The sequence below is a fragment of the Pelodiscus sinensis genome, chromosome 3 (assembly GCF_049634645.1).
Source record: "Pelodiscus sinensis isolate JC-2024 chromosome 3, ASM4963464v1, whole genome shotgun sequence".
Classification (NCBI taxonomy): Eukaryota; Metazoa; Chordata; order Testudines; family Trionychidae; genus Pelodiscus; species Pelodiscus sinensis.
Genome location: NC_134713.1, coordinates 194,514,559 through 194,528,509, shown reverse-complemented (window position 1 = coordinate 194,528,509; position 13,951 = coordinate 194,514,559). Strand labels below are relative to the sequence as shown.

The 13,951-nt window shown below is 46.0% G+C and overlaps 1 protein-coding gene across 4 annotated transcripts in view; it reads right to left on the bottom strand.

Moving 5' to 3' along the window:
* SLC24A3 (solute carrier family 24 member 3) overlaps positions 1-13,951 on the bottom strand; it is a 341,570-nt gene that overhangs the window by 132,043 nt on the left and 195,576 nt on the right. For all 4 annotated transcript variants that reach the window (XM_075925771.1, XM_075925773.1, XM_075925774.1 and 1 more), the window contains one exon: positions 662-738. In XM_075925771.1, the coding sequence (XP_075781886.1) occupies positions 662-738 (77 nt within the window). The remainder of the gene's footprint in view (positions 1-661; positions 739-13,951) is intronic.

The window sequence follows — 13,951 nt, the reverse complement described above, 5'->3', positions numbered from 1 at the left end:
TGGAGCACTCATGGGGAAAAATTAGTATGTGTGGAGCAGGCACCGGCACCAAGCTCTCCCCTCTGTCTCCTCCCCGACGTGTGTCACACATCGGTGGGCCCATGCGGACCAACTCCTCTTTCTCTTTCCCGGTGCTTCCAGAGCACCGGGAACAGCTGATTTGCAGTGTTGAAGAGGGAGGGGGAGGATTGGGGACAGGGAGGAGGGGGAGAAGAGGTGGGGTGGGGTACAGCAGGGATGGGAAGAGGCAGAGTGGGGGGGTCAAGTGATGGGGGGAGGAGTAGAGTGGGTCGGGGCCTGGAGAGGGAGGGGAGTCAAACATCCTCAACAAAATCAGAATTTGGTGCCTATGGTCCCACTGATTTTAAATGAGATTATTCTTGTGCAAATTTAAGCATGTGTTTACACTCTGGATTGAGGCCTTTAAAAGCGCAATAATTTATATTAAAAAGATGCAATATTAAAGAATCAAAATAATGTATAGCTTGCCATTCTCAAACAAGGTTGAGAATGGCTCTCGGGAATTTTATGTATAAGCAAGTATCCAAGGGAAGAAATGACAACAGCAGAAAAGCTGGATGAAAAAGAAATAACCTCAGCTTGTCTGATAATATTTTACTTCCAGTTTAAAAAAAAGTGCAAATTAAGTCAAACCACTTACACAGAGAACGTGCAGGACTATTGCTCCATGTCTCCTGTCCTCGTTTGAAAAGATGTCACTGGGGAATTCATGAAGAGCTGGGAAAGGAGAAGAGAGAAACACTTAATCATGGTATTGGAAAGATGCAATATGCTGTAAAGAAAGACAATAAAACCAGCGGGGTCCTTCCGTGGGTTGGTAATCTTACAACAGATATGAATGCTATGGGTTGCTGCTACTGCTTTAAGTTATGTTAGTTTGCTTAACCTGTCCTCTGGCCATTTATAGATCTGTATATATTTACTGTGTAATTCAGAGTCAGAGCAACCATAATCATATATCTCACAAAGATGCCTCGGAGATAACGAACAAATTCTAAGCACAGCATCACACGCCATAAAACGTTATGGAAGAAGATGTTTTATTCTGGATTAAGCAGATGAGGAGTCAGACACCTCAGAAGGCATTTTTCTTTTACACAATGTTTTCTATTTAAAACGGGAAAACCCTCAGCCTGGGAAGAGGAGGAGAATGGCAGTTGCTGGAAATGTTTAAAGTAAAAACGATTTCGTGCCGTGGGCTTTCCACAGCATAATCTACTCTTGGAATACACCAAACTCATCCTGGGTAGGAATCGCTGGGTCTAGTCTCAGAGTCAGACCTCTCCAGTCACCATTTTGGTCTGGCCAGAGGAATAAACATAATACAGAGCTGTATGCAGAGAAGGCATTTACCATATGAGTGCATTGCGCGGGGGGAGGGGTGCTCGATCCCTAGTGAAATAAATGTTGACAAATAATCCTCTCCCTCAGCAAACATCGCCCGTTTGATCTGAACACACGGCCGGAAGGCCAGTTCAAACCAAGCATGAAACAATCCTTTCCAAAGTGGGTGCCCACCGCTGTCACTGGTGGATTTACAATAGAGGCCTTTTCTTCCCCATTCTGCACTCTGCCGGGTGGGGAAGATGTCACAGCTCGAACGGTAGCTCGATACTAACGTCATCCCAGGGGTGTCACGATGAACAGAGAGCTGCTTAGCCCGTCTCCCTCTGGAGCAATACCAGATCTGAACATGCATCTGCCCATGTATTTTCGGACCAGTTCTTCATATGGCAGAAAGGGCATTCCCCCGCAGTCATGTTTTTCACATCTCGCCAGGGTACTTCGTCCACTTAGCTCCTAGGAGCTAGAGGCCTAAATACCGTTGGAGAATCTGGGCCGAGGTGCCTTGCCCAAACTCTCATGCGCGTCTCCTCTGGTTGAACCAAGGATATGCAAGATGGGAGCAGGCCTGCTGATGGAGGTCTAAAAAGGGGCAACTCCTCAGGGGCTTGGTAATTTTGGGGGCTCAGCCGCTGCCACAGTAGTTCTGCATGGGGCAAAGCCAAAGTGTCTTTGACTACAGAGATGTGGCTGCGCCTTTCACTAAAGCAGGCAGGCTGGGTCTGGAGAAGAGAGGGGAGGTACAGCACGGCTGCTCCAGGGCTCATCCCTGGGAGGGAGCTGGGCTGACCCAAGGCAGCGTATGGGGGGTGGCACGTGGGGCTTCTCTGGGTGGGGAAGCAGCTTGTGGCCCAGCCTAGGGAGGGGGGGCAAGAGGCCCATCGATTTCTTCTCTGGGGTCTAGAATTGCTGTCGGTGGCCTGGATGAGAGTCACATCTTAGCTGAAGAAGTGGGTTTTGCCCATGGAATCTCATGATAACACGGCTACTCCTCTCAGACTCTTACAGTTCTTACGAATGGACTTACGTTCACAGTGGCGCACAACTGGCAGGACAAGTCAGAAGGATTTTATGACAGTAGACTTGGAGATTAAAAAAATGTACAGTTTTATAACTCGCAGACTGTCAACACTGTGTCGCAAAAAAAGTCAATACCCTTCAATCAAGAAATCATTCTTCTTGTCACTCTTCATTCACTAGTCCATTTGTAAAAAGCCTAAATCACTGGATTTTCACTCTAGTAAAGTTCTAAGATCATAAGAACGGCCGTACTGGGTCAGACCAAAGGTCCATCTAGCCCAGTATCCTGTCTGCCCACAGTGGCCAATACCAAATGCCCCAGAGGGAGTGAACACAACAGGTAATCCTCATATGATCCCTCTCCTGTCACCCATTTCCAGACAAACAGAGGGTAGGGACACCATTCCTACCCACCCTGGCTAATAGCCATTGATGGACCTAACCTCCATGAATCTATCTAGCTCTTTTTTGAACCCTGTTAAAGTCCTAGTCTTCACCACATCCTCTGGCAAGGAGTTCCACGGGTTTACTGTGCGCTGAGGGAAGAAAAACTTCCTTTAATTTGTTTTAAACCTGCTGCCTATTAATTTCATTGGTTATCCCATGTTCTTATATTGTGGGAATAAGTAAATAACTTTTCCTTATTCCATTTTTCCACAGCAGTCATGATTTTATAGACCTCTATCATATGCCCCCTTAGTCTCCTCTGAAGCAAAACTTTCCTTACTTTGCATACGAAGTAATTTTAATAATTTTTATGTGAATATTTAGTTGGACCATGTCTATAGGGTGAAATTGACATTTGCTAACATTTACCAATCAAAATCTAACCCTTTCAAATCTGCCATGAGACACCATGGTAGTTCTGGGGATAAAGAGAGGTGTTGAACCAAGCTGATACAAAATGCTCCAACATTTCCAGGTCAACATTTTTCAGAAGTTTCTGCTCCATGCAAAAATTTGACTTTTCATCAGGATTCAGAGTGAAAATTAATGTCAAAATACTGGCTTTATCCATGCAACAAAAAATATCTGATTTTCAATTAGTTCTGTTCAGAGGTAATTTGTAAGAGGAGGTTTATTACACATAGATGAATGGTGTATGATCTAAGGTGTGTCAGATGATGTAATCTACATGTTGAGATGGTACAAAAGAGGTGCAAACTACATTATTGGATGCATCCTTGAGCTCACTTCTGAACTTTGCCCTAAATATATTTGCCGATCAGAAACAAATTCCTTTTTGCCTTAACCACTTCTCTGTGTCTTCAAGGTGAGCAAGACCCTCGTTGTAGGATATCAGCTCTACAAGGAGATTTGTTACTTCTCAGAACAAACTATGCCGAAAATAGCAAAGAACTCTGAAGGCAAGGATTTTCACTGCGTGGTGCAACACACTTACTGTTACTATGTCCCCCATAATCATAACACCTAACTCACACAGCTGGAGAATAGTGGTTTGGAAGTTGCATGGTACCCAACACTGCATTAATAACAAGCGAATGTGTCACATGTGCAGTTGACTGCCATGCTACTCCTCAGAAAAAGGGTGAATGCACTTAACATTAACCGATACTTGGAAGTACAAAAAGGACTAAATATCAGTGATTAGAAAATGAAAGAAATAATAACTAGCTCTTATATACCGCTTTTCATCCGGAGTTCAAAGTGCTTTATAGGAGAGCAGTATCATTATCCCCATTTTATGGATGAGGAAACCGAGGCACAAAGAGGAACATTCCTTGACCAAGCTCAACCAGCAGGCCAGTGACAGACCTACCAATAGAACCCAGATCTTCTGAGTCCCACCCCAGTGCTCCATTCACTTGGCCTCACTTGCTAAAGAGTTAGCAATTGAAAGCCAATCACATTTGAAAGCCAATCAGATGGCTAAGATGTTACCAGACACTCACAGCTTCATCTCAGTGTCATTCCAGTACTTACATAAATTACTGGAAAATAAGTCCTATTTCAAGTGGCTATGCCCTAGGGCCACTATTCCTCATAAGAGTTCCAGCTCTCACTCTTACGTTCCTAATCAAAGGTTGCGTGCTACTTTGTGTGGGACTCGGGTGTCTTTCAAAACCAAGCCCCACTTACACAGTCCAGTAAACAGACTCTACAGAGATAAAAGCAGCTCTATATTTAGATGGATCTGCCTGTGTGCGAGAAGATTCCATCGGATGCTCTGTATTCATTTCAAATAATAGCTTTTGCCCTGCAGCAGACTCAAAGGCAAAGTTATTATTGCTCTGAATGAAGACTATAAATGTTTACTCTGCAGTAATGCTGTAGGGTTCAGGCAAACTCCATGGTCTAATTAGCTTAGAAGAGAGCATCTGTTGGTAGAAGTGAACCATGAACAAACTTCATGCAGAGATGTAATTATTTCAAATAATATGAGGGAACAAAAAAAACCCCAAATCAGATGCATTTTAATTCAGTGCAACTGTCCATCATGAGGAAACACAGGCCCCGTTTCTGATCTCAGCTATCCTGTAAATCTCAAGTAACTTCATTGAGAATGGAGGGTTTTTTACAGCAACACAACTGAGATTGAAATCTGGGCCCTAGTCTCTTTGCTCAGTTGGACGGCTGTGGGCCATGGATTCTTTAGGAATCTGTATTCTTAATATTGAAACAGAAAAGAAATAGATTAAAATCTGTTCAGTATTAATACATTTTGGCTAATCAAATGCTTGTAGGGCACAAATAACACTAACTGCAGTACAATTGAAAAAGGGTTCGATTGTCTTTTAGCTACCACAGTCTGAAGCCTGTAACCAATGGAGTGGAGCCGCTGTTTCTTCATTCAGAGCCACGTTGCACCTACTTTCACGTCCTTCATTACAAGGGGAGAGGAGGATCAGCTCTATCGTGTGTATTAAATGTACACACATGTGTAGGATAGGAAGAGTGCTCTCCTTTTCTGGGCATCCCAGCATTCAGTAACTAAAGAGTTAAACTTGGGTAGCTATGAGGTGTTGGCAGGGAGCCAGAAGAGCCAATGGGAGAAGATGTTGAGATATGAACTGAAAGGAACCGAACGTGCTGCTTTTTGTGCGTGTGTGTTTAAGCTAGAATGTCTATTCAGACACGATCAGGTTATTTTCTTTATGGTGTTGTTTGGTTAAACTTCTCTGTGCTAAGTCCATGTTCACCCCCATACAATATAACTTTAAACTGAATCCCAGGGATGAAATTCTCTGTGTTTTAATTTATTTTCTCAGTTGCATTAAAACACCTAGCAACCAAGTATGCGTTACCAAGTATATCTTTTTGTTTTGTTCATAAAATCACCTTTTTGAAGGCGATGATTTGAATCTTATGTCCTGAAAGGTAATATGCATGCCTAAGACTGAGAGGTCAGCTATCAGGGTATGTCTACACTACAGCACTAATTCGAACTAACTTAATTCCAATTAGTTAATTCGAACTAAGCTAATTCGAACTAGTGCATCTAGACCTAAAAACTAGTTCGAATTAGCATTTTGCTAATTCGAACTAGCATGTCCACATTGAGTGGACTCTGAACCGAGGTTAAGGCTGGCCGAAAGCAGTGCCGGCAGGGCATCAGATTAGAATTTAGAGCGTGGAGCTGCTGCCTCAGGCTAGCCAAGGGCTGTGCTTAAAGGGACCCGACCCCCACCCCGGACAGACAGTTCTCAGGGGTTCCCCGCTTGCTTGTCTAACTCGATGAGAGATAGCACAGCAGTCCTGTCTTGGAATGCCCTGAGTGTCCACACTCGGCACATCACAGCACTTGGCCATCAGCCCGGCTGCACTTGCCGCAGGCTGCCATCCGGGGGGGGGGCTCAATTGGAGGGCTGCAGGAGAGCTTCCACCCCGAGGAGCCCGCAGAGCCACCCCAGTCCTCCCTATCGGGGGCTCATACCCCATTCCTCCCTCACCCCCTTCCACTTACCCTTCTCTAGCCCCCCCTTCCTGATGTACAAAATAAAGGACATGTGTGTTCAAAAATAGAAACTCTCTTTATTGAACAAAACTGGGGGAGACTGGGAAAAGGAGGTGGGAGAGGGGAAGAGAGAAGGTGGGAGAGGGGAGGGCAACTAAAATGATCAGGGGTTTGGAACAGGTCCCATATGAAGAGAGGCTAAAGAGACTGGGACTTTTCAGCTTAGAAAAGAGGAGACTGAGGGGGGATATGATAGAGGTCTATAAAAGCATGAGTGGTGTGGAGAGGGTGCATAAAGAAAAGTTCTTCATTAGTTCCCATAATAGAAGGACTAGAGGACACCAAATGAAATGAATGGGTAGCAGGCTTCAAACTAATAACAGAAAGTTCTTCTTCACAAAGCAAATAGTCAACCTGTGGAACTCCTTGCTGCAGGAGGCTGTGAAGGCGAGAACTATAACAGAGTTAAAGAGAATTTAGATAAATTCATGGAGGCTGGGTCCATGGAGTGGTATTAGCCAGGGGGTAGGAATGGTGTCCCTGGCCTCTGTTTGTGGAAGGCTAGAGATGGATGGCACGAGACAAATGGCTTGGTCACTGTCTTTGGTCCATCCCCTCCAGGGTCCCTAGTGTCGGCAGACAGGCTACTGGGCTAGATGGACCTTTGGTCTGACCCAGTACGGCCATTCTAAGCTCAGGGCCCATGGTCGGGGGTCTCACTGGACCACGCTGATTTTCATTCACACCTGCTCCTGGGTGGCCAGGCTGGCAGCTATCCTGCCCTAGACGGCCACTTTCCTGTGCCTAGTGCAGAGGTCGTGGATGAGGTCCACAATGTCTGCACTAGACCAGGTGGGCGCCCGCCTCTTGCGGACCTGGGCAGGCTCCCGGGAGCCACCAGCCTGGTCCCGGGAAGAGGCGGAGGGCTGGGTGGCAGCGGGTGGCTGGCTCGAGCCATGCCAGGTGCAGGGTCTGCTGGCTGGGTGCTGGCAGGCTTGCACCTGGCACGGGCACCGTACCCAGCCCTTGCCCCTTTAAGGGCTCCGGGGCCGGGAGGGGGGCAATAGAGTTTCCCTGGTGGTGCCCAGAGTGGCCACCAGGGAAAGCTGGGGAGGGCTAGCCTCCCACTAGTTCAAATTAAGTGGCTACACAGCCCTTAATTCGAACTACTTAATTCGAACTAGGTGTTAGTCCTCATGGAATGAGGTTTACCTAGTTCGAATTAAGCGCTCCGCTAGTTCGAATTAAGTTTGAACTAGCGGTTTGCCTGTGTAGCGCCTATCAACGTTAATTTGAACTAACGTCTGTTAGTTCGAATTAACTTTGTAGTGTAGACAGACCCTCAGAGGTTGCCATTTGTTCATTTGTTTTTTCAATCCCTCTAGTGGAAGAAGAACTTGGGGTACCCCCCTCGAAGAAGCTCCCAAGTGATTTCTTTTCTGGGTTCAAGAAGAAAGGGTTTTTTTCTCACTTGGTGGTGGCAGCTACCTCCCAAGGTTACAGAATCCGTGACCGTGGGAAGCTTTCAAGCAGAAGCCCATACAGGCAAGGTATTTTTAAGGTCTCTTGTGGGCCCCCACCTGCACCTAACGTGCCAGAGTGGGGAACAGCCGTGATAACGTATCAACGGTTTGCAGTTTGCCTATACTGTCACCTCATGTATGTCCAGACTTCTCCTACACTCTGCAATTGACTTACTGATTCTCTCCAATAACATGGTAACAAGCATCATGGAAAACAATCATCGAACTATGGCGTAAACAAGACAAAACAAAGCCCACACCTCCCATGGCTAAGATCAGTCAATTTGGTGTCAGTAAGTGACGTATTTTGTGAGCTTAGCCAACCTATTTCCAAGGTGAGTAGACAATTACTACTGCCATCTAAGAAGGCATGAAATAGAGATGGATAGTGTGATGATTAGTATTGCAAATGTGGGTCTGTTAGTCAAATAAAGGCAAATTACTTTCATTTAATCAAAGGCTGTGTTACCACTACATGTGTTAATTGGATTATAAAGTATTTAAAGATTGTCAGCCACTTAGGTTGTTCCGGTCGTTTTCAGTTGCACACCGAAAAGCAGCTGTAGCAATGGCCTTTCATGTGGATCGTGTCACTCAAAAACGGCAGATCGTGTTTGTTCAGCTAACAAATAAAAAGCTTTTGCTTCTGATGACCACCAGCCTTACACGTTTAACCAAGGTGTCCAAAACTCCACGCTATGTTCTCCTTGGCTTTCACATCATTCTCATTAATAAAGTTCTACAGCTGGAATTCGATTAACAATGCTGTAGCTCATTATATCAAATATTAATTCAGCTCTCTATCCCACAGCTGGATTACCTCTGCAGTATTAGAGAGGCAAAAAGTTACATCTTAATGTGACCAATGAAAGCAGCGAGGACTAAGTACGTGCAGGGAGCAGCAGGGATGTCAGTTGAAAATCTGCCATTCTTACATCGTCACTTTTCTGCCCGAAACAGCAGTTTAACACTGCTAATAACACATTTCGGAGGGTGTAAAGATGCAGTGTTACAATGTGTCATAAGCCAGAAACTGGGAATGGGCAACAGGGGATGAATCACCTGGTGGTTCCCTGTTCTGTTCACTCCCTCTGGGGCACTAGGCATTGGGCACTGTCGGCAGACAGGACATTGGGCTGGTTGGACCTTTGGTCTGACCCAGCACAGTCGTTCTTATGTTCTTCTGAGCCCTGCCAAAGTTACGATCAAACAAGGACATGTGCTAATATAAAAGTGCAGAGGACATCTTAATATTAGTCTTTCTATGAAAGAGGCAGAAGACCCCTTGGGATTTTCCCCTGGTGTGCTGACCATTCCACTGACACCCACTTTCTTGCTCTTCTGGGCTCCCCATCGTTCTGTCCTGCTGGGACAAGTGCTTTGGTGTCCTCCAAACAAGGCACAGAGTTGGGGTTACTGTCCCCCTGAAGAGCGATGCAGACAATGAACCACTTCAGCTCTGGGAGGAAGCAGTTCTCAGGCTCAGCACCCAGGAAACCAACTCCAGAAAGGGATCAAAATGCCAAATAAATCCATCTTTGTGTAAAAGTTTGCACAGGGACAGCTCATGAGGATGTTCATCCTCTTTATCAATGAAAGAGAGATGCACACTGGTGGTTCCTCCCAGGTAACTATTATTTACACTGGGCCTGATAGAAAATAAAAGTGTTTTTATTTAAGTACAAACAGTAGGTTTTAAGTGGTTGCAAGTGGAGTACTGGAGTCGACGGGAGCAGGATTAGCAGTCAATATAGCGGGTCCTTACTAGACTTGCTAAATCAACCCCCAGGAGATGGATCTCGGCAGATCGATCTCCCAGAAAGTGGAGACAAGGCCTTAAAAACCTGTGCAAACACAGACTGTTCATTGCCCCATGCCATGCTATAACCGTACTTGTCCCTGTTAGTACGCACAATCGGAAGGGTTACCTAGAGCAGGTGCAACTACATAGGGCCATCAACAGAGTCTTACCAAAAGCAATTTGTGACAAAGGCCAAACATCCCACCAGTTATCATCCACTGACCCCAGTAATCAGAGGACAAAGCACATTTGGCTGTACATCTTCTCTATAGCTCCTCGGTTGGACACATGTGAATGCCACAAAGGGCAGTATTTGGCCTTTTATGTGGACTGACACCTGTAACTCTTAGGTAGATGATACAGTGGCCGTTCACTAGGTATTTTATTATCACTATTTTATGTTGAGGTAGCACCAAGATGCCCAAAATCAAGATCTCTTCTCCCTGCCCCCTTGTGCTCAACACTGTACAAATATTGTCTCAAAGAAGTTACTGTCTAAGAACATATTTAACAGATCTCTCCACTATTACTGGAGTTTTTTTAAAACACACCATGGAAGGCAAGATAAAGGGCAATAAAGTTAAAACCATTTTAAACTCTTCGTTCTTCCTCAGCTACGATTTTATGATGGGAAAGGCAAACTTCCTCATCACCATCAATCACAACTACCAAGGGTCGCACAGGAAACATGACAAGCATGCTTTCAAGTTTGCACGTAAGGATGCACTAACACACACGTAACTACTCACTCCACGTACACAGGCAAACAGAGGCATAAAAGAATTCAACATGAGTATGTTGACACATGGAAATGATAAAAATTCAGTCTCCTGGCCAGGGGTGAAAGTAACTTAAATTTCTTACAGGTACTATCCTATTCAGGGCAGGCAGTTGGGACAGTTGTGATAGGACAGTGCCTGTAAGAAAAGTAAATGTGGGATGAAGTGTGTGGGGGAGGGGGAGCAGAAGGGGGCGGAGGGGATGCAGTAGTCAGGGCAGGGGTAGGGGTGTGTGGGAGTGCAGGAGTAGAGGTGTGGGGGGGTGCAGGAGTAAGGGCAAGGGGGTAAGAGTATGGGGGTGCAGGAGTCAGGCAGGGTGTAAGGGTGTTGGGGGTGCAGGAGTCAGGGCAGGAATAGGGGTGTGTGGGGGGTGCAGGAGTCAGGTCAAGGAGGTAAGGGTGTGGGGGGGGTGCAGGAGTCAGGGCAGGAATAGGGGTGTGTGGGGGGGGTGCAGGATTCAGGTCAAGGAGGTAAGGGTGTGGGGGGGTGCAGGAGTCAGGGCAGGAGCAGGGGTGTGGGGGGGTGCAGGATTCAGGCGGGGGTAAGGATGTGTGGGGGTGCAGGAGTCAGGGCAGCGGTAGAGGTGTGTGTGGGGGGGTGCAGGAGTCAAGGCAGGGGGTAAAGGTGTGGGGGGGTGCAGGAGTCAGGGCAGCGGTAGAGGTGTGTGTGGGGGGTGCAGGAGTCAGGGCAGGGGGTAAAGGTGTGGGGGAGTGCAGGAGTCAGGGCAGAGGGTTGTGGGGATTGGGAGGGGAGCTCGGGGCTGACCATGGGGTCAGAGTCAATGGGATCCCCAGGACTGGAGCCTGGGTTCACTGTGGCCACATCAGCCAGGGCGCTGGCAGGATCCGGAGCCCTCCCCCCAGATGGTCAATCTCTTGACAGTATGTAACCTCACAAGGACTTACTTTCACTTTTGCTCCTGCCCAGTGTCTGTATTCAATGAAGGAGACTGAGGAGCACCTAAGGTCAAGGCATGTAGGAAAAAAATACAGCATAAACATAGAGCAAGCTGCAAGCAACTGGAAGGGGCTGGGGAATCCCAGGAATTCTTTCTGTGCATAACAACAGATACTCTTAAGTCTCTCCAAATTCAGATCTCCACCCCAAAGTCTTTTTAATACGTCTCTCACTATGCTAGCAAGACATAGGCTGAAGGCAAGTACTTTGGTTTGTACCTGAATTCATGGAATTACAAAAGATTGCAAATTGGCCAAAGCTGTCTACTGCATGCTCTGTTAGAGGATGTTGGCAGGGATGAATCCGGTACAGATGAGCACAGATTTGAGCAGAGCCTCGCAAAAAAACAAAAAACCCCGAGGATCTCCTTTCCCTGAAGAAATGGAGGGCACTAAGTGGAAGTTACTCAGGCTATGGCTACACTGCCGTTTTTTTGCAGAAGAGGATATCCAAATCGTGCTCTCATTTGCATATCTTCTTCCGATTATTTTGCGGAAGAGGTTTTGCTGCTAAAAGCCCCATACAGATGGGGCCATCTGTCAGAAAAAAGCCCTTTCGCAAGACCTTGTAAACCTCGATTTTTGAGGAATAAGGGATCTTGTAAAAAAGGGTTTTTTTTCCCGACAAATGGCCCCATCTACCCGGGGCTTTTTAGCAGCAAAACCTCTTCCCCAAAAAGAATTGGAAGAAGATATGAAAATGTAAGCGCGATTTGCATATCCTCTTCCGCAAAAAAATGGCAGTGTAGCCGTAGCCTCAGACAACAGCTGCCCTGTTTGGATTGCAAAGGTGTTTTGTTTGTTTTTTATAGTGTCTTCAGATCACGCGGCTTCACAAAGAGAAGGTGATCAGAGACGTTTTCAGTCTTTATTTTGGTTGTAGCAGAAAAACCTGTAAATAACCCTGAACTACAGAATAAATGAGACTAAGTTTCTGTCCAGTTGTATGGATTCAATGTCTGCAGGAAAGTTGGCTTACAAACTTCACAGGAGACTATGATTTCCATTCAGGATCAGTTTTGCCATGAACATTTTCTGTAGTGATAGGATGTACAATGTTACTCTGCAGGACTCATTACTACTGCTCCTAAGTTAGAAAAGTTACTGCTGCCCACACGTGAATTTGGGCTTGGAAATGCTTGCAGTTCACTTTTTTCGGAAGCACAAACACTGAAAGAGCGATGTCCTCAGAGAGCACTGGCTACTTGAACCATTCAATTTTATAGTGCACTCCACTGTGAAGCCACATTTTATTTGCAATTGCAAATAGTAAACATAGGAGCTGTTAGATAGTAGAAGTGGTAGAATCTGCATTAGCCAGGTGGCATTTTATGGGCTAACTTGTTAATGACAAGTAATCAAGGACTAGATCCCCAGCTGGTCTAAATGAAATTTGGAGGGATGCTGTTTTACATCCACTAAAGATCCGGTGCCAAATTCTTTATTCAATTAGTAGCTGCTCCAGAGCAGCAATAGAAACTAACAATGGCATTTCCATCTCAACATGGTGGCCTGAACGGTCACATATCAAGTTGTAACATCAGCTATTGATTTTACAAGATGCGCACTGATAGCCACTTACATATAAGACAGGGGTGGGGAACCTTTTTTGGGGTGGGGCTGCCCACCCACCGAAAAAATCAGCTGGGGGCTGCACACGAGTGAGAAGCAAAAAACCAAAACCAAACTCTCACTGACATGGCCCCTGACTGAAGAGAAAGACACTCCCCATGCACACCAGAGTTTAGGGGAGACTCAGCCTAGTAGATTTTGTGTGCTCCAGCTTCATGATGAGGTAGCAGAGGGGGCTGGAGCACCCACGCTGAGGGGGCCCAGGAGCCTCGGGGGCCGGATCCAGCCAAGCCAGGGGCCACATTCAGCCCCCAGGCCTGAGGTTTCCCACCCGTGATATAAAAGATGAGAATTCGTACCACAGCTGTTAATTTTAATCAGAATGTTCCAAAGTACACATCCGAGCACATTCCCTCATAAAGAAGTGACGAGGATTTTTATCCTGGCTTGGCGAGGAGTGGGCGTAATATAATGGGAAGCGGGAATGAATCCTTGCTGTTTTGTAAAATCAGCATCTCATTTATGAAATCAGAATCCTCCTTATCTTCTTCTGAGCGTTCACGGCCTTACAAAATCATCTGCATGGCAGCGAAAGCCCTTTGAACAGAAAAGTATTACAGCACCTCTTCTTTGTTCAGTGGAGCCGCGAGAGAGCTACCTCATAGAGGTTTGCCTGCCGCGATGGAGAACAGAAAAGGACACTTCATCAGTCACTTGAAGATTACTAAAAATATTCGCTCTCACCAACCTGGAAACCTCTCTTCTCCCGCTGCCCTTCCCCCCATTTATTTGATGGTTCTTCTCCAAACTTTTTTTTTTTTTTTTTTAAGCGCAGCTCTCAAGACAAAGTGAGCTGTAGAGGTTTCCATAGAAACCTTGGATTCAGAATAGTGAAGTTGCATTACTGAAGAGAACGAGTCCTGATTCTTCCATGGGTACTATAGAGGGTTCTTTGTTTTCATGGGATGAATGACATTAGGACTTCGCGTCACTGAGTGGGTACTTGTGTCTTTAAAAAA